Source organism: Stenella coeruleoalba, assembly GCF_951394435.1.
Source record: "Stenella coeruleoalba genome assembly, chromosome: 6".
Taxonomy (NCBI): Eukaryota; Metazoa; Chordata; class Mammalia; order Artiodactyla; family Delphinidae; genus Stenella; species Stenella coeruleoalba.
The window spans coordinates 6,869,698-6,891,205 of NC_137151.1; the positions used below are offsets into that span (position 1 = coordinate 6,869,698).

At 42.5% G+C, this 21,508-nt stretch overlaps 1 protein-coding gene across 1 annotated transcript in view; it reads left to right on the forward strand.

The window, feature by feature from the left end:
• The window catches only part of ERCC3 (ERCC excision repair 3, TFIIH core complex helicase subunit), a 37,472-nt gene extending 28,466 nt beyond the window's left edge, over nt 1–9,006 (forward strand). The window contains exons 13-15 of the mRNA XM_079925236.1: nt 4,152–4,270; nt 6,434–6,586; nt 8,154–9,006. Of these exons, the coding sequence (XP_079781362.1) occupies nt 4,152–4,270; nt 6,434–6,586; nt 8,154–8,285 (404 nt within the window). The 3' untranslated portion in view covers nt 8,286–9,006. The remainder of the gene's footprint in view (nt 1–4,151; nt 4,271–6,433; nt 6,587–8,153) is intronic.
• Nucleotides 9,007–21,508: the final 12,502 nt, after the last annotated feature.

The following is a 21,508-nucleotide window of genomic DNA, read 5'->3' on the forward strand; positions in this document are numbered from 1 at the left end:
GGGAGGGCTTGGTAGGAGCAGCTTGGGCAGCCACAAGGTGGATACCTTGCTCATGACCTGTGAAGAGTGGTCCCTTGAGTGGCAGCTTACAGCAGGGACATCACAAGCTCAGTGAATGAGGAAGCAAGAGTCATGCTTCCTCTGCTTGTTAACTGCAGTAAAGGAGCCCAGAACCCAATCATGGGCAGAGTAGAGACTGACGTTTCTGCTAAGAGATGGCATCCTCTTAGCAGACCAGGCAGGTCCTAAAACAAGGACACAGGCCCTGTCCTCAAGGAATTCACTAATCTTAGGAAGAACTTGGACTGCTAGGATGTTTGAAAATGACAGGATTGGTGGGCAGGTGTTGTAATTGTACTGCGTTTGAGTATGTTTAGGAAACAGCTAATTGATTGTGTTTGAAATGGAGACAGGGCAAGTTAGTGGAAATAGCAAACATGGACTTGGGCACCAGACCAACTGTGTGACCTTGGGCAAGTAATTTGACCCTCTGAGCTTTGGTTTCTCATCCAAAGTTGGAGTGACAATCCTTATCTTGCAGGACTGTTAATAATGAGGAATGAGAGTACATAACAATATAATAGACTGCTGGATAAATCTGACTAGCATATATGAAAGTGATTCATTACTTATTCCTTACTCATCACACACAAAGCTAATTTGAAAATCCCTTTGAATTTGATTGGAATTTTGTTTTTTAAATACTGTTTGACTCATTTTACAAGGCCAGTATTACCCTGATACCAAAGCCAGAAAAGTTTACTACAGAAAAGAAAATGACAGGCCAATATCCAATGAATACAGTTGTAAAAATTCTCAATAAAATACTAGCAAACCAAATTCAGCATCATATTAGAAGGATCATTCACCATGATCAAGTGGGATTTATACCTGGGATGCAAAGAAGGTTCACCATATGCAACTCAATAAATGTGATATATCACATTAATAGAATTAAAGACAAGATCATATGATCATTTCAATGGATGCAGAAAAAGCATTTGACAAAATTCAACATCTGTTCATGATAAAAACTCTTAACAAATTAGGTATAGGAGGAAAGTACCTCAACATAATAAAGGCCATATATGACAAGCCCACAGCTAACCTCATACTTAATAGTGAAAGATTTGAAAGCTTTTCCTCTCAGATCAGGAACAAGACAAGGGTGCCCAGTCTCACCAGTCCTATTCATCATTGTGCTGGAAGTCCTAACCAAAGCAGTTAGGTAAGAAAAAGATATAGAAAGCGTCAGTATTGGAAAAGAAGAAGTAAAATTTTCTCTATTTGCAGTTGACATGATTTTATACATAGAAAATCCTGAAGACTTTACCAAAAAACTGTTAGATCTATTCAATGAATTTGGTAAAGTTTCAGGATTCAAAATTAACATACAAAAATCAGTAGTGTTTCTATACACTAACAACAAACTATCTAAAAAAGAAATAAAATGATTCCATTTACAATAGCATCCAAAACAATAAAATATTGGGGACTTCCCTGGCAGTCTAGTGGTTAGAACTCCGAGCTGCAGGGGTCACGGGTTCAATCCCTGGTCGGGGAACTAAGGTCCCACATGCCATGCAGCCAAAAACAACAACAAAAAAAATCCACAATAAAATATTTAGGAATAAATTTAACCAAGGAGGTGAAAGAGCTCTACACCGAAAACTACAAGACATTGATGAGAGAAATGTAAGAAGATAAATGGAAAGTATCCTTTGTTTATGGAATGGAAAAATTAATATTGTTAAAATATCTATACTACCCAAAGCCATCTATAGATTCAATGCAATCCCTATCAAGACTCCAGTGGCATTTTTAACAGAAGTAAAAATAACAATCCTAAAATTTTTGTGGAACCACAGAAGACCCCAAATAGCCAAAGCAAGTTCTGAGAAAGAAGAACAAAGCAGGAGGCGTCACACTTCTGATTTTAAGTTATATAATAAAGCTGTGGTCATCAAAAGAGTATGTTACTGGCATAAAAACAGACTTACAGACCAGTGGAACACAATCCAGAGCCCAGAAATTAAACCCATGCATATATGGGTTTAATATTTGGGTTTAATATTTGACAAGAGAGCCAAGAATACCCAGTGGAGAAAAGATAGTCTCTTTAATAAACAGTGCTGGGAAAATTGGATATCCACATGTGAAAGGATGAAATTACCCCTGTCTTACACCACTAGCAAAAATTGACTCAAAATGGATTAAAGACTTAAATGTAAGGCTGGAAACCATACAACTTCTAAAGGAAAACAAAGGAAAAATGCTCCTTGACATGGGTCTTGGCAGTGTTTTTTTTGGATATTACACCTAAAGCTTAAGCAACAAAATAAAAAATAAGTGGACTACATCAAACTAAAAAGCTTCTTCGCAGCAAAAGGAATGATCAACAAAATGAAAAGGCAATGTATGGAATGGGAGAAAATATTTGCAAATCGTATATCTGATAAAGGGTTAATATCCAAAATAAATGAAGACCTTATACAACTCAATAGCAAAAAAAACAAATAATCCAATCAAAAACGGGGCAAAAGACCTGAATAGACATTTTTTTCCAAAGAAGATGTACAAATAGCCAACAGGTACATGAAAAGGTGCTAAACATCACTAATTATTAGGGAAATGCAAATCGAAACTACAATGATGGATGTGAACTAAACTCACTGAGGTAATCATTTCACAATATATGTAAGTCAAATCATTATGCTGTGTACCTTAAACTTATATAAAACTATATGTCAATTTTATCTCAATAAAACAAAGGGAGAAAAAGGAAAATATTTGATATAATATACTTAGCCCTTTTCTTTGCATCTCTGAACTCTTGTAAGACAAGGAAACAGTTGAATTCAGGGGCAGTACACAGATACTTAACTTACTGACATTTGAACTGTGAAGCAAAAATATTCAGATTTTCCTGCAGGATCAGATTTTATAGGCTACAGTATTTTCTGTCCTAGTTACTATGATAATTCTGTTACTGGGTTTTCTCTCTGAACCTTTTTTTTTTTTTAAGTAGTTTTAGCATAATGTTTTCAAAAGGGTTATCCATATTGTAGCATGTATTAGTACTTCATTCTTTTTTATTGCTGAATAATAGTCCACTGTATAGACATACCACTTTTTTTTGATTATTATTTTTTAAATTTTATTTATTTTTTGGCTGCGTTGGGTCTTTGTTGCTGTGCGTAGGCTTTCTCTAGTTGCGTCGAGCAGGGGCTACTCTTCATTGTGGTGCACGGGCTTGTCATTGCAGTGGTTTCTGTTGTTGTGGAGCATGGTCTCTAGGGCGTGTGGGCTTCAGTAGTTGTGGCTCTCGGGCTCTAGAGCGCAGGCTCAGTAGTTGTGGTGCCCGGGCTTAGTTGCTCCACGGCATGTGGGATCTTCCTGGACCAGGGCTCGAACCTGTGACCCCTGCATTGTCAGGTGGATTCTTAACCACTGCTCCACCAGAGAAGTCCCTGGACATACCACTTTTAAAAATTCATTTATGGACATTTGGATTGTTTCCACTTTCTGGCTCTTAGAATAATGTTTGGGTCATGTAATAACTTTATGTTTAACGTTTTAATAAACTGCCAGACTGTTTCCAAAGTGGTTGTGCCATTTTCCATTCTCACCAACAGTGTGTCAGCATTTCAGTTTCTCCACATCCTTGACAACAACTGTAATCATCTTTTTTATTCTAGTCATCCTAGTGTGTGCCAGGTAGTATTTTGTCATGGTTTTGACTTGCATTTCCCTGATGACTAATGATATTGAGCTTTTTTCATGTGCTCATTGACACGTGAATCTTCTTTGGGGAACTGTCTGTTCAGATCCTTTGTCCTTTTTATAATTGGTTTATTTGTCTTTTCATTGTTGAGTTTTAATAGTTTTTTATATTCCCTAGATTCAAATCTCTTATCAGATATATGCTTTGTAAATGTTTTCCCCAATTCTGTGGGTTGTCTTTTCACTTTCTTGATGGTGTCCTTTGAAGCACAAAAGTTTTTAATTTTGATGAAGTCCTTGTGCAGAATCAGGGCAATGGCCCCTCTGACTGCAGAGCTCTCCCACTGCAGTACTTGCTTTTGAACCCTGGACCCTTAGTTCCTGCCGTTCTAATAGCTAATATTGTCCTTTTATGTGCCCTCCTCCAGGGATGGTTGCAGAGGAGTACAATGCCTTCTTCTACTCGCTGGTGTCCCAGGACACACAGGAAATGGCTTACTCAACCAAGCGACAGAGGTTCTTGGTAGATCAAGGTTATAGCTTTAAGGTATGTAAGCATTTGGTCTCTGGTCGGAGTAGGACCGAGGCTTTTTTGTACCCAGCCCTCCATGAGAAGTGGGGGGCCGCTGTCAGCATGAGCATGGGACAGATTTCAGGCAGGCACAGGACATTAGGGGACATTAGGGTACCTTTTTCCTTGCATGAATTGTGGGGAGCTTTGAAGGAAAAATATTGTGCAGGATCCCTCCTGTTTCCAGCTTCTCACAGTGAATGGTCAAAGAATGGGGCCTCTGAAGCAAGAGGCCTGTGGAGTCTAAGCTTGTTAACTTTTTACAGTTGTCTTGAAGAGAAAACATTAGATGTTGGTGGGAAAATGTGCTAGCCTAGTAGGACTCAAGATGAAGGAACTGTGGCTGTCACTGTGTTAGTCTGAGCCCCTCGGGGTTACTTTCTCAGGGGGTGCCCCCCCTCCAGGTAGCTGGGAGAGTCTGCCCTTAGTCATCTGGTAAGCCTGGGCCTCAGTGGGCCTCACAGACATCAGAGCCATCCATGTACTGTAAATCTGGTATTATAATAGTTTGGGAAATTCTAAAGCTTTGGCAAACTTTCATTGGCTAAGGCATTTGCTTTCTTTCCTATTGACACAAATACTAAGTTTTTGTTAGGATTTAGTGTCCCAAAGGGCTTTTACTTGTGGTAGTGGGTGGAGGGTGCTGGAAGCAGGGGATTAAAAGGATATCTTAGAACATATAAGTTCCCAGGTTCTTGATTTGTGAAAGACTGTAGGCTGCCTTTTCAGATACTTTAGATTGTATCTTTTTCAAATTGATTTAGGGCAGAACTAATTAGGGAACTAATAGAGTTCCCTTTATTAGCTTTAGAAAAGAGGACAGGGTTGTCTGATCCCTCCCCTTTTAGATAGAGGCAGTGACACTTTTCAGACAGTTTTTCGAAGGATTTTCATTTCGACCTTTTTATCTGTCTGTGTAACGTTCGAGCTGATAATAGCATCCATACCTCCTGATTCCCGGGAGAGTCGTAAGAGTAAGAGAAGCAGCAAATCAGGAAGTGCTCTGGGTTCTTTGATGGGTGAGCTCGACAACATGGTACCTGAGCACATGGTTGTCTGTGTTGGTTGGAGCTGCCTTTGCCTTCCTCACCTCCAGGGCTGCCTGCTGAGAGCAGCCAGGTTAGGGTTCCCAGAATCTGGACCCTGGTGATCAGGCCATGGCAGAAGTGTCCTGTATCTGTACTCCAGATCTGTGGCCACCTGAAGGGTGCAGCCAGATACTTCTAGGAATTTTCTTTTAATTAAAATTATAAGGATGAGAGAGAGAGGAAAAGAAGTTCCCTTTCTGACTCAGTGGTCCCCAGCCTTTTTGGCACCAGGGACTGGTTTCATGGAAGACTATTTTTCCACAGACCGGTTGGGAGAGGGGGTAATGTGAGCGATGGGGCGGGTGGGGGGGGATGGTCCAGGCGGTAATGCGAGCCGTGGGGAGCGTCAGATGAAGCTTTGCTAGCTCTCCCGCCGCTCGCCTCCTGCTGTGTGGCCCGGTTCCTGACAGGCCGCAGACCAGTACTGGTCCTCAGCCCGGGGGTTGGGGACCCTGCTGTACGTAATCAATCCAAGCTTTCTGCAGGGATAGGTAGGCCTTGTAGTAAGTTATCTCCAAAGAAATGAAAACCAAATCTCCACCATGCTTTTATCTTTCTCTTTTGGAAAAAAAATCTTATAAATCCATTCTTAATATCCTATCATTTGTAAGTGTCCCTCCTGCTGGAAGCCCTGGGTGCCAAGCCCTGAGGTTGAAGGCCTTCCTGAAGGGCAGCCGGCTGTGCCTTTCGGTTTTTGGTCCTTTGTTTAACTGGTGCAAGGTGGGAAAACTACCAGAATGGTTGTTTTAAGATGGTTGCCGAGATCCCTGTTGATCTTCTGTAAGTGATCTTCTGTAAGTGATCATTTAGCTGCCATGTGTGGGGAGCAGAGTTTTCTAGAATTTCCTGAACCTCTCCTGCCTTGCAGTCATTAGTTAAGCTCCTTGTTGACAGTGGCTCTGAGGCTGGTCTCTGCACTGCCTAAGAGGAGCTCTCCGTTATTATCCACCTGCTCTGCTGGGCCTGAGGGGGGAAGTGACCAGACCAGGTGAGCCTAGGAGAAGGCAGGATCGGGTCCAGGGAGAGAAAACAAGAGGGTTCTGTGCTGCAGGTGATCACAAAGCTTGCCAACATGGAGGAGGAGGAGTTGGCGTTTTCAACAAAAGAGGAGCAACAGCAGCTCTTACAGAAGGTCCTGGCAGCCTCTGACCTGGATGCTGAGGAGGAGGTGGTGGCGGGAGAACTTGGCTCCAAATCCAGCCAGGTGAGTGAGTGGGTGAGGCTCCACATGTCAGTTCTCCCGAAGGACAGCATCTTAGACACACATACGCCTGCACAGTCCTTTGTGTGTATGTGCCTGTGTGATTTTCTTAAGAACTTGGAGACTGTAGAGAAGAGAATAATCGAAAACACCCCTGCTAACTGTGCTGTGCGTCTGTCTTGTTTTATGTGTCTGAGCCCACGGCGGGTGTGGTTGGTCTCCTGCTCTGTTCACATAGCAGTCTGGCGTAAGTATTTGTTAGTATTTGGATGTGGGAGCCCAGGCTCTGCCTAGGGTGGCTACTGGAAGGAGCGTGACAGACCTGGGGCTGCCTTTTTGGCCTTGGGCGTGTCACCTTATCCCTGGCTTCCTCCTCAGTAATGAAACTGAGCCTTCCAGGCTGTAAAATGGGTCTGAGAATCAACTCATATTGTAGTTTCCATACATTCTTCAAAAAATTTAGAGTTCTCTGAAAATGCACAACTTTTCAGTTATTCTGCACATACTTCCTGAATGCCTGCTATGTGCCAGGCAAATATAATACGGTATAACTAATGAAAGTATCATTATGAGGAATTCTTATTATCAGGCCCTTCCAAGGAGAGAAGTACCGTTTCATCAGGTGCTTTTGAAACTAAGTTGGTGTTAGAGCTGGCAAGTGAGTGATGGCTGGAACAAGGGAAGAAGGAAGCAGTGTCACCAGGGAGGTGCTGCCCTCCCCGCAGCCTGAGACCTTTCTCTCCCCAGACCTGGGGGTTGGGGGCTGGGCCTCCTCCTGGGCACTCTCCATGGGAGCCCAGGGAAACTTCCTGTTTCTGTGTCTGAAGGTGGTGTCTAGTCAATTCCACCTCACAGTGGGTCACCCAAGGTGAGGCTGTGCAAGGCGTGGCTTCAGTGCCTGTCTGCATACTTTGCTTGGAATCTGGTCCGAGTGATGTCCCAGGCTCGGGATCAGACCCTTGACTTGTGTGATTTCTGTTCACACCACACATGTCAAGCAGATGTGGTTATCCCCATTTTACAGATGAGTTCATTGAGGTGCAGACATTCAGTATTTTCCCAAGGCCACCCAGTGAGACACAGAGCCAAGATTCAGGCCCAGGGCTAGAAAGGATTTCCAGTTGATTCAAAGCCTTATGGTAGGGTCTCAGGAGATTTTGAGGGACTCCTGCCCTCACTGTTAAAATTCTGTTTATAAATTGTCATTAAGAGAGGCAGGGTGGTGTATGGCTAGGTACAGGGAATCTGAAGCTGACTGCCTGGGTTCAAGTCCCATCTGTTTAAGAGTTGTGTGATCTTGGACAAATACTTCATTTCTCTGTGCCTGTTTCCTCTTCTGTAAGATGGAGATTATAATGGTTGTGAGGATTAGATGAGGTAAGACATGTAAATAAGTATAAGCTGCTTAGAACAATGCCTGAGACATACTAAGTGGTCAGTAAATGTTATTTAAAAATAGTAAAATCTATGAAACTTTTATAAGTTTTATAAGTTTATCTTATGATTATAAATGTTATAGGAGGAGGGTGTTTTGCTTTGTAAACTAATGGTGGGCCGGGTCGCCCTGCAGGTGTCTCGGCGCTTCGGCACGATGAGCTCTATGTCTGGGGCCGATGACACAGTGTACATGGAGTACCACTCGTCACGGAGCAAGGCTTCCACTAAGCACGTGCACCCACTTTTCAAGCGCTTCAGGAAATGACGCCCATAGGGTCACGTAGGTGAAACTTGGGTGCCTAGCGCCAGCATTGGAAAGGGATTTTAAACATAGCATTTTCTTTCCACATCCGCGTTCTTTCCAATAGCATCGGCCAAACCAATGTAGATTCAATATCTGTTGACTGTGTTGAAGAAGATGCATCAAGAGCTTGATCCTGTCTTCCTGGGCATTCCAGGGTTTGAAAGTGGGAGTGGGGGGACTGTATTTTTTGTTTTTTTCAGACTGCTTTTTAAACTTGTTGGGGAGTAGTCATTCCTGTACATAAAAATTTGTAATATTTAGGTGTATTTATCTTAACTGTTCTCCTGAATAAACAGCACTGGGATGTTTAACCACTCTTCATCGTACGCCTTGTTCTTACACCTTGTCACAGGCATGGGCTATGTCTAGATGACAAACCTCCATCAGGGCTGCACTTGGTGGCAGGCCCAGAGGAATTAGACGGGGCCCATCCACAGGGAGCACTGGAGAGACGAGAAGCCTTGCCCGTTAGTGCGCAGCGTTGACAGGGGACGGTGCTCCAGAGCAGTGGGGGAGCTTGAGCAGTCTGCAGTGCTGCCCGGCCCCTCCCTGTGCAGCTCAGGTGGGTTCCATGGGAGGCACCACAGCTGTAGGTCCTCTAGGTCGCCCGAAGGCCATCACCTTCGCAGGGAGCCACAGTGCACACAGCTTCTGATGGTTGATCTTCCCTGAGAGAATCAGCTCTTACTTCTACCCCCCCAGATACATTGTTGATGTGGCTGGGAGGCTGGATTCCTCTTCTAGTAGCAGTTTAGTACCCTTGGATCTTTAATGGCTGGTTCGTCTATTCTGAAAGATGTCTCTGGGCTTTTCTTCTCTGTTCCTGGTATGAAAGAAAAGGTGTTCAGGAAAAGATACACGAGGCAGGATTGGTCCATAGAAGACAGGCAGGCATGCACAGGCATAGGTCATGAAGAAGAAGGTGTTATTTTGAGGAGACTCGTTCTAGGAGGCGGCAGCCCCACGCCTGGGGAGTGTTGGAAGCCTGTGCTCACTAAGGCCGCTCGACTTGGAGTCCTCCCCACCCCTGCCGCGCGGCAGCAGTGATCCCAGCTGTCATCGCCCAATCGGGGAGAAGACCACATTCATTCTGGCAAGAGTGCTTCGGAGCAAAAGCCACCTTCCCTGAATTGCACTTCACTGAGCTGACCTTCTGGGGACAAACGCACTCTCACAGTCTGCCCAGCAGTTGGTGCTGACCTGTGGAGAGCTGCTGTGTCCATGCAAACCCTGGAAATGGCCCGCAGCAGCCAGACCTGAGGCCTGTGCTCAGGCACATCGTGCTAAGGCCACTCGCCCCAGTGGGTGGCACCCAGATGTCACAGACGGGATTATAACCAGTATTATTTCCAGGTTCTCACATCCCGTCATGCTTGAGATACTCAAGCAATGCCAAGCACTTAGTGTATCTCCTCGTTGCTCACTGTTTCCTTGTTCTCTAACATGTCTACAGATAACGTTGAATTTTACCCAGGCCCTGTGATCCTGGAAAACTGGGACTTTCAAAGAACCACACACCCGCCCGTGCCCCCACCCCCCGCCATCTTTTGTGTTCCGGAAAACAGCTTACCACAAAGAACCACCTTTCCCCATGTCTGAGATAAGGCTCATGGGTGCCCTCCTTGTCTACCAGTGACAAGGCCGGACACAGACCTTCCAGATTCCCACTCTTTGCTTCGAATGATTAGCTGAAGCGCTTGTCCCCGCTGATCAAATTGGAACAAAATGCTTGCTAACCAAACCTTGGTTAAGATTCTCTCCTTTCTGCAGGCCCCTGACTTTTGGCCCACGCTCAGCCTACAGCCCCTCCTGAGTCCAGTGGGACTCAGGGTAAAACACTGTCTGATCTGCCATCTGCTATTGCCACTCCCATTCGTCCCACTTCCTTAGCCCCTCCTGTGTTTCCTCCTCCCTATAAAAGAAAAACTGTTTTGCTTAACTCTTGAGATGCTTGCTGATCATATGGTCAGTGTGTTCTCCCTGTTGTAATAGCTGCCCTCCCCTTTTTTCTAAAGCAATCCTTTCAAATAAAGTCTCTCCTTGCCAAGTCGGGATTAGTTTTTTATTTGACACCATGTAACAAATTCTTATTTATTCTCTAAAAGTAAGTTGAGATGTATCATCTCCAGGAAACCTAAATCCTGCGCCTACCCCTAAAAGTGTTTCCGGTACTGTGCTATGTCCTTTATGCTGTCCTTTTTTTTTTTTCATTTTTGGTGTTTACATTTTTGTATCCTGTTGGTTTGAGTTCTGTCTGTACCCCAATATCTGGCATATAGTAGGTATCCAGTGACTACTGAATTGGACTCTTTTCAAAGTTTATGGACTTAAAATAAAAGGAACACAATAACCCTGCCTGCTTACACCTTGAGGGAAGTTGTGAGGGAACCTCTCACTGGTAACCATCTATCCTGTTATCCCTTCCTGCTGCCTTTTCCCTGAACCAGCCCTTATACCCCATAGCAGATGGAATTTATAGGACAAAGTACCAAATAGGAGAGCTGCACAAAGAGATTTGCTGAGGGGCCCTGAGTCTTCCACTGAGCACTCAGTGTTCTGCACATGCATGTAAAGAAGATATCCCAAGGCTGGGGAAGGAACCACATGAAAGGGTCAGGGGGAACTTATTCCAGGGCCTGGACTATTCCTGTTCCCACCAGCCAGATTGAAAATCCTCAACTCACGGGGCATCTGGTAGAGTGTTTAGCAAGGTTTTGCTTCACTATTGTGGAAAGTTAGACCTAAACTAATGCTGCATGAGTCCTAACAAAAGTTTGAAGGCAAGACCCAACAGGATCCAATTATTTCCAAGTAACTTACTACAATCCAGGACAAAGCTAATTATTACAGCACAAAAATATCTAGCAACCAATAAGGTAAAACTTGCACTGTCTGACATCCAATCAGAAATTACCAGGCAAGCAAAGAGCCAGGAAAATACAACTCATGATGAAAAGGCTTGTTTCCATACTCTGTCTGACATTTCTTATTTGCTTGCTCTGACAAAGTAAGCTGCCCAGTGGCGAGGCCCACATGGCAAGGAATGGAGGGAGCCTCAGTCCAATGGCCCACGGTGGACTGAATCCTGCCAGTACTCACAGGAGTGAGCTTGGAAACTGTTCCTCTCTTGGTTGAGCCTACAACCAGTGACTACATTGGTTAGATGACTACAGCCCTAACCTACCTCTTGATTGTATCCTGTGAGAGACGTGGACCAGAGGACACAGCTAAGGTCCTGGATTCCTGATGCGCAGAAACTGTGAGATAATAAATGTTGTCATTTTAAGCCACAAAATTTTAAATTTAAAAAAATTTTAAATTAAAAAATGTCTTCTTATCTACATTTCTCTCTCTTTTTTTTTTTTTTTTTTTTTTTGCGGTATGCGGGCCTCTCACTGTTGTGGCCTCTCCCATTGCGGAGCACAGGCTCCAGATGCACAGGCTCAGTGGCCATGGCTCACAGGCCCAGCCGCTCCACGGCATGTGGGATCTTCCTGGACCGGGGCACGAACCCATGTCCCCTGCATTGGCAGGCGGACTCTCAACCACTGCGCCACCAGGGAAGCCCCTACATCTCTTTTTTAAGAAAGAAAATTGATTGCTAAGTTCTGGAGATGGATCGTGGTCACGGTTGCCCATGATTACAAAGCAATAGATAACTAATATAGATTTTGGTACCAAGCGTGGGATGCTGTTGTAACAAATACTCAAAAATGTGGCAGTGGCTTTGGAGCTAAGAAGTGGGGAGAGGCTGGATTTTGAGGAACATGTTAGAGAATGCCTAAATTACCTTCAACAGACTATTAGTGGAAATCTGGACTTTGAGAACACTGCCAGTGAGTGCTTAAAAGGAAGTGAAGAAGCTGCTATTGGAAACTGGAGGAAGGGGGATCTCTATTACACAGTGGCCAAAAATTGAATGGCACTGTCATCTGCAGTTATATGGAAAGCAGAATGTGTCCAATGAACTTTGTGGTCTAGATTTGCAAGATTTGCTAAGATTTGCAAGCAGAATGTTGCAAGCAGAATTTCTTCTTGCTGCTTAAATAGTAAAATGTGAAAGGAGAGAGAAAAAGTGAGGGCAGAACTGTTTTTAAAAAGGAGCCAGAGAGGACACTTTCTGTGCAGGGAAACACAGATAAAGACGGCAGACTATGCTCTGTGACCACAGTGGAATTAGATTTAAAATCAGTAAAAGAAAGATCTGTCAGAAACCCCCAAATATTTGATGAGATTTCTTATTAAAAACTATGCAATCAAGAAGACTATTGAGGGCTTCCCTGGTGGCACAGTGATTGAGAATCTGCCTGCCAATGCAGGGGACACAGGTTCGAGCCCCGGTCTGGGAAGATCCCACATGCCGCAGAGCAACTGGGCCCGTGAGCCACAGCTACTGAGCCTGTGCGTCTGGAGCCTGTGGTCTGCAACAAGAGAGGCCGTGACAGTGAGAGGCCCACGCACCACGATGAAGAGTGGCCCCCGCTCGCTGCAACTAGAGAAAGCCCTCGCACAGAAATGAAGATCCAACACAGCCAAAAAAAAAAAAAAACTTATTTCAAAAAAAAACGTATCGAGAAATATCTTTAAGTATTGAAAGAAAAAAACCAACAACTTAGAATTCTATACCCAGCGAAAAGATCTCTCAAAAATAAAAGTGAAATTCTTCAGATATAGGAGTGCTGAAAGAATTCATTACTAGCAGACGGGCACTAAAGGTCATGTTAAAGGAAGTCCTTTGAGGAAAGGAATATAATGCTAGTTAGAAATTTGTATCTACACAAAGGATTGAAGACCACTACAAACTACCTTGATAAATATGAAAGGTTTTCTATTATTTACATTTTTTTAAAGGAGAACTGATCTCTAACTTCTGGAGAGAGATAGTGGTCATAGTTGCACAACAGAGTGAATGTACTTAATGCCACTGAATTGTGCACTTAAAAGTGGTTAAAATGGTAAATTTTATGTTTATGTATATTTTACCACAATAAAAATATAAAGATAACTGCTTAGAACAAAGGAAATGCACTGTGGGGTTTATAACATGTAAAAGTAAAATGTATAACAACAATAGTACAAAAGCCAAGAGGGTAGAAGTTGATGTGTACTGTTGTAAGGTTCTTGTGTTATACATAAAGTGGTATAACATGACTTCAAAGTCGCCTGTGGTACTGAAGCAACCACTAAAATAACATAAAGAATTATGGTTAATAAACCAATGTAGGAGATAAAATGAAGTCATAAAAAATACTCAATTCTAAAGAAGTCAGAAAAAGAGGAAGAAGGAAATAAGGAGCAGATGGGATAAGTAGAGAATAAATAGGAAATGGTCTAAACGCCCTCAATTAAAAATCAGAAATTGTCAGATTTTTTAAAGAAGAACAAAATTATGCTGCCTACAAGATTTAATATTAGGATGCAAATAGGTTTAAAGAATGGAACAATATATACTATGCTAACGTGAAGCAAACGAAAGCTGGAGTAGCTATATTAATATTGGGCCAAGTGGATTTCAGAGCAAAGAATATTACCAGGATCATTTTATAAAGAGGAGCTAATAATTCTAAACATTTATGTCCCTAATTACAGCTTTAAAATACTTGAAGCAAAAACTGATACACCTGAAAGAAGAAACAAAAAATTTCACATTTCAGAGATTTTAATGCCTTTTTCTCAATAATTGATAGAATAAATAGACCAAAAATCAGTAAAGATACAGAAGACTTAAACAACACTGTTAACTAACTTCACCTGACTGACATTTATAAAACACCACCCAGTAACCGCAGAATACACATTCCTTTCAAGTTCGTACAGATCATTTACTAAGATTCAATTCTGGGCCGTACAACCAGTCCCAATAAATTTAAAAGGATTCAAGTCACACAAGCTCTGTTCTTTGACCACAGTGGAAGTAAATTAAAAATCGGTAAAAGATCTGTGGGAGGGCTTCCCTGGTGGCGCAGTGGTTGAGAGTCCGCCTGCCGATGCAGGGGACACAGGTTCGTGCCCCGGTCTGGGAAGATCCCGCGTGCTGCGGAGTGGCTGGGCCCGTGAGCCATGGTCGCTGAGCCTGCGCGTCCGGAGCCTGTGCTCCTCAACGGGAGAGGCCACAGCAGTGAGAGGCCCGCGTAATGCAAAAAAAAAAAAAAAAAAAAAAAAAGATCTGTGGGAAACACCCAAATATTTGAAAACTAAGTAACACAATTCTAAATTTTAAAAAAAAAATCAAAGAGAAATTACTATTTTTGAATTGAGTGAAAATGAAAACTACATTATATATATATATATATATATATATATAAATTATTTATTTCTGGCTGTGTTGGGTATTCGTTGCTGCACATGGCCCTTCTCTAGTTGCTGTGAGCAGGGGCTACTCTTCGTTGTGGTGTGTGTGCTTCTCATTACGGTGGCTTCTCTTGTTGCGGAGCACAGGCTCTAGGCACACGGGCTTCAGTAGTTGTAGCACATGGGCTCCATAGTTGTGGCTTGTGGGCTCTAGAGTGCAAGCTCAGTAGTTGTGGCGCATGGGCTTAGTTGCTGTACGGCATGTGGGATCTTCCCGGACCAGGGATCGAACCCGTGACCCCTGCATTGGCAGGTGGATTCTTAACCTCTGTGCCACCAGGGAAGTCTGAAAACTATTGATTTTGTTTATAATTTTCTGTATATTATGTTTTGACATCTTAAAAACTGTTCTGGTTGGGGAGAGATACCCCTTGCTGAGACTAGCCTATTCTGTTTTTTTTAAATTGAAGTATAGCTAATTTACAATGCTCTGTTAGTTTCTGGTATACAGCAAAGTGATTCAGTTACATATACATTTTTCCATATTCTTTTCCATTATGGTTTATTACAGGACGTTGAATATAGTTCCCTGTGCTATATAATAGGACCTGTGTTTATCCATTCTATATATACTAGTTTGCATCTGCTAACCCCAAACTCCCAATCCATCCCTCCCCTTTCCCTGTTGGTAACCACAAGTCTGTTCTCTATGTCTATGAGTGTTTCTGTTTCATAGGTAAGTTCATTTGTGTCATAGTTTAGATTCCACATATAACTGATGTCATATGGTATTTGTCTTTCTCCTTCTGACTTACTTCACTTAGTATGATAATCTCTAGGTCCATCCATATGGCATTATTTCATTCTTTTTTGTGGCTGAGTAGTATTCCACTGTGTGTGTGTGTGTGTGTGTGTGTGTGTGTGTGTGTGTGTGTGTGTGTACGTACCACATCTTCCTTATCCATTCATCTGTTGATGGACATTTAGGTTGCTTCCATGTCTTGGCTACTGTAAATAGTGAGCCTAGCCAATTCTTGAGACAGCAAAGGGCACAGCCAGGAGCATGTCTTTGATTTACAGACTAAACAGTCCAGAGCCATATCTCCTCTATCTGGCCCATACACCCCAGGAGGCAATATACTCTGTCTTAATCATCCCAGGGCCAGTTACCAGGCAACTAGGGACCACCCTTACAGTGTAGAGCCAGCTGAAATTATTCAAACTAGAGAGTTCTAAACTGTTCATTCTGCCCTGCCTTGCCTGTCCCACAGAAACTCCAATAAAGATTCTAGCTTCGGCTTTCCCCTTGCTCCTGCTTTCTGCGTGCTGACCACTCTGAGGCTTTCCCATGTGGCCCTACATGGAACGGTATGCTGTGCATCCAATTTTAGGACCTGGGAGCATAATAAATTTGTTTTCCTGAGCCTCTCTTGTGTCGCCTCTTGTGGCTACACCTGTCAATCACATAAAAGGACACAGAACAAAAAACAACATACTGGAGGGGGACCTTCAAGATGGAGGAGGAGTAAGACGTGGAGATCACCTTCCTCCTCACAAGTACGTCAAAAATATATCTACAAGTGGAACAACTCCTACAGAACACCTACCAAACGCTGGCAGAAGACCTCAGACTTCCCAAAAGGCAAGAAATTCCCCATGTACCTGGGTAAGGCAAAAGAAACAAGAAAAAACAGACAAAAGAATAGGGACGGGACCTGCACCTCTGGGAGGGAGCTGTGAAGGAGGAAAGGTTTCCACACACTAGGAAGCCCCTTTGTGGGCAGAGACTGTGGGTGGCGGAGAGGGGAAGCTTTGGAGCCATGGAGTAGAGCGCAGCAATAGGGGTGCAGGGAGCAAAGCGGAGAGATTCCTGCACAGAGGAACGGTGCCGACCAGCACTCACCAGCCTGAGAGGCTTGTCTTCTCCCCCGCCGGGGCGGGCGGGGCTGGGAGCTGAGGCTTGGGCTTCTGTCGGAGCGCAGGGAGAGGACTGGGATTGGCTGTGTGAACACACCCTGAAGGGGCTAGTGTGGCACAGCTAGCCGGCAGGGAATCTGGGGAAAAGTCTGGACCTGCCGAAGAGACAAGAGACCATCGTTTCACGGTGCGCGAGGAGAGGGGATTCAGAGCACCATCTAAATGAGCTCCAGAGACGAGTGTGAGCCGCGGCTATTGGCTTGGACCCCAGAGACGGGCATGAAACGCTAAGGCTGCTGCTGCAGCCACCAAGAAGCCTGTGTACAAGCACAGGTCACATCCACACCTCCCCTCACGGGAGCCTGTGCAGCCCGCCACTGCCAGGGTCCCATGATCCAGGGACAACTTCACCAGGAGAACACATGGCACGCCTCAGACTGTTGCAAACGTCATGCTGGCTTCTGCCACTGCAAGCTTGCCCCTCATTCTAATTATGACTACCGTACCCCTCCCTCCCCCCAGCCTGAGTGAGTGAGAGCCCCCTAATCAGCCGCTGCTTCCACTCCCTTCTATCTGGGTGGGAACAGATGCCTGAGGGTGACCTATACGCAGAGGCGGGTCCAAATCCAAAGCTGAACCCTGGGAGCTGTGCGAACAAAGAAGAGAAAGGGAAATTTCTTCATGCAGCCACAGGAGTAGCAGATTAAATCCCCACAGTCAACTTGATGTACCCTGCATCTGTGGAATACCTGAATAGACAAAATATCATCCCAAAATTGGGGTGGTGGACTTCAGGAGCAACTGTAGACTTGGAGTTTGCTGTCTGTAACTGATTTGTTTCTGATATATATGTTTACCTTAGTTTAGTTTTTAGCGCTTGTTATCATTGGTGGATTTGTTTATTGGTTTGGTTACTCTCTTCATTTTTTAAAAAAATTATTATTTTTTTATGTTAATAATTTATTATTATTTTTTCCTCCCTTTTCTTCTGAGCCATGTGGCTGACAGGGTCTTGGTGCTCCCGCCTGGTGTCAGACTTGAGTCTCTTAGGTGGGAGAGCCGAGTTCAGGACATTGGACTGCCAGAGACCTCCCAGCCCCACATAATATCAATTGGTGAGAGCTCTCCCAGAGATCTCTGTCTCAGTGCTAAGACCCAGCTCCACCCAATGGCCAGCAAGCTCCAGTGCTGGATGCCCCATGCCAAAAAACTAGCAAGACAGGAACACAACCTCAGCCATTAGCAGAGGCTGCCTAAAATCATACTAAGTTCACAGACACCCCAAAACACAACACAGGAGGTGACCCTGCCCACCAGAAAGACAAGATCCTGCCCCACCCACCAGAACAGAGGCACCAGTCCCCTCCACTAGGAAGCCTACACAAGCCACTGAACCAACATCACCAACTGGGGGCAGACACCCAAAACAATGGGAACTACGAACCTGCAGCCTGCAAAAAGGAGACCCCCAAAACAGTAAGTTAAAGGAAATGAGAAGACAGAAAAGTATGCTGCAGATGAAGGAGCAAGGTGAAAACCTACCAGACCAAACAAATGAAGAGGAAATAGGCAGTCCTTCTGAAAAAGAATTCAGAGTAATGATAGTAAAGATGATCAAATATCTTGGAAATAATAGAATGGAGAAAATAATAAAACAATTAACAAGGACCTAGAAGAACTAAAGAGCAAACAAACGATGAACAACAAAATAAAAATTCTCTAGACGGAATCAATATTAGAATAACTGAGTTAGAAGAAAGGAGAAGTGACCTGGAAGATAAAATAGTGGAAATAACTATCACAGAGCAGAATAAAGAAAAAAGAATGAAAAGAATTTAGGCCAGTCTCACAGACCTCTGGGACAACATTAAATGCACCAACATTCGAATTATAGGGGTCCCAGAAGAAGAAGAGATAAAGAAAGGGACTGAGAAAATATTTGAAGAGATTATAGTTGAAAACTTCCCTAACATGGGAAAGGAAATAGTCAAGTCCAGGAAGTGCAGAGAGTCCCACTCAGGATAAATCCAAGGAGAAACATACCAAGACACATATTAATCAAACTATCAAAAATTAAATACAAAGAAACAATATTAAAAGCAGCAAGGGAAAAACAAAAGATAACATAGAAAGGAATCCCCATAAGGTTAACAGCTGATCTTTCAGCAGAAACTCTGCAAACCAGAAGGGAGTGGCAGGACATATTTAAAGTGATGAAAGGGAAAAACCTACAACTAAGATTTCTCTACCCAGCAAGGATCTCATTCAGATTTGAAGGAGAAATTAAAACCTTTACAGACAAGCAAAAGTTAAGAGAATTCAGCACCACCAAACCAGCTTTACAAAAAAATGCTAAAGGAACTTCTCTAGGCAGGAAACACAAGAGAAGGAAAAGACCTACATAAACAACCCCAAAACATTTAAGAAAAGGGTAATAGTAACATACATATCAATAATTACCTTAAATGTAAATGGATTAAATGCTCCCACCAAAAAGACATAGACTGGCTGAATGGATACAAAAACAAGACCCATATATATGCTGTCTACAGAGACCCACTTCAGACCTAGGGACAAATACAGATTGAAAGTGGGGGATGGAAAAAGATATCCCATTCAAATGGAAATCAAAAGAAAGCTGGAGTAGCAATTCTCATATCAGAAAACAGACTTTAAAATAAAGACTATTACAAGGGACAAAGGAGGACACTACATAATGACCAAAGGATCAATGCAAGAAGAAGATATAACAATTGTAAATATTTATCACCCAACATGAAGCAAATAAGGAAACACAAGCTTTAAATGACAATTAAACAAGATGAACTTAATTAGTATTTATAGGACATTCCATCCAAAAACAACAGAATACACTTTCTTCTCAAGTGCTCATGGAACATTCTTCAGAATAGATCATATCTTGGGTCAAAAATCAAGCCTTGGTAAATTTAAGAATCTTGAAATCGTATCAATTATCTTTTCTGACCACAATGCGATGAGACTAGATATCAATTACAGGAAAAAAAAAACTGTAAGAAATCCAAACACATGGACACTAAACAATATGCTAACAAATAACCAAGAGATCACTGAAGAAATCAAAGAGGAAAGCAAAAAATACCTAGAAACAAATGCCAATGAAAACACGACAACCCAAAAACCTATGGGACGCAGCAAAAGCATTTCTAAGAGGGAAGTTTATATCGATACCATCCTACCTCAAGAAAAATCTCAAATAAACAACCGAACCTTACACCTAAAGCAATTAGAGAAAGAAGAACAAAAGAAACCCCAAAGTTAGCAGGAGGAAAGAAATCATAAAGATCAGATCAGAAATAAATGAAAAACAAATGAAGGAAACAATAGAAAAGATCAATAAAACTAAAAGCTGCTTCTTTGAGAAGATAAACAAAATTGATAAACCATTAGCCAGACTCATCAAGAAAAAAAGAGAGAAGACTCAAATCAACAGAGTTAGAAATGAAAAAGGAGAAGTAACAACTGACACTGCAGAAATACAAAGGATCATGAGAGAATACGACAAGCAACTATATGCCAGTAAGATGGACGACCTGGAAGAAATGGACAAATTCTTAGAAAAGCACAACGTTCCGAGACTGAACCAGGAAGAAATAGAAAATATGAACAGACCAATCACAAGTACTGAAATTGAAACTGATTAAAAATCTTCCAACAAACAAAAGCCCAGGACCAGATGGCTTCACAGGCAAATTCTATCAAACATTTAGAGAAGAGTTAACACCTATCCTTCTCAAACTCTTCCAAAATACGACAGAGGGAGGAACACTCCAAGACTTATTCGACAAGGCTACCATCACCCTGATACCAAAACCAGAGAAAGACGTCACAAAAAAAGAAAACTACAAGGCAATATAACTGATGAACATAGATGCAGATATCCTCAACAAAATACTAGCAAACAGAATCCAGCAGCACACTAAAAGGATCCTACACCATGATCAAGTGGGATTTATCCCAGGAATGCAAGGATTCTTCAATATACTCAAATCAATCAATGTGATACACTGTATTAACAAACTGAAGGATTAAAACTTTATGATAATCTCAATAGATGCAGAAAAATATTTTGACAAAATTCAACACCCATTTATGATAAAAACTCTCCAGAAAGTATGTATAGAGGAAACCTCCCTCAACATAATAAAGGCCATATATGACAAACCCACAGCCAATATCGTTCTCAATGGTGAAAAACTGAAACCATTTCCGCTAAGATAGGGAAGAAGACAAGGTTGCCCACTCTCACCACTATTATTCAACATAGTTTTGGAAGTTTTAGCCACAGCCATCAGAGAAGAAAAAGAAATGAAAAGAATCCAAATCGGAAAAGAAGAAGTAAAACTGTCACTGTTTGCAGATGACATGATACTATACATAGAGAATCCTAAAGATGCTACCAGAAAACTACTAGAGCTAATCAATGAATTTGGTAAAGTAGCAGGATACAAAATTAATGCACAGAAATCTCTGGCATTCCTATACACTAACAATGAAAAATCTGAAAGAGAAATTAAGGAAACACTCCCATTTACCATTGCAACAAAAAGAATAAAGTACCTAGGAATAAACCTACCTAAGGAGACAAAAGACCTGTATGCAGAAAACTATAAGACAATGATGAAAGAAATTAAAGATGATACAAACAGATGGAGAGATATACCATGTTCTTAGATTGGAAGAATCAACATTGTGAAAATGTACTACCCGAAGCAATCTACAGATTCAATACAATCCCTATCAAACTACCACTGGCATTTTTCACAGAACTAGAAGAAAAAGTTGCACAATTTGTATGGAAACACAAAAGACCCCGAATAGCAAAAGCAATCCTGGAAAGAAAAATACAACTGGAGGAATCAGCCTCCCTGACTTCAGACTATACTACAAAGCTACAGTAATCTAGACAGTGTGGTACTGGCACAAAAACTAAAATA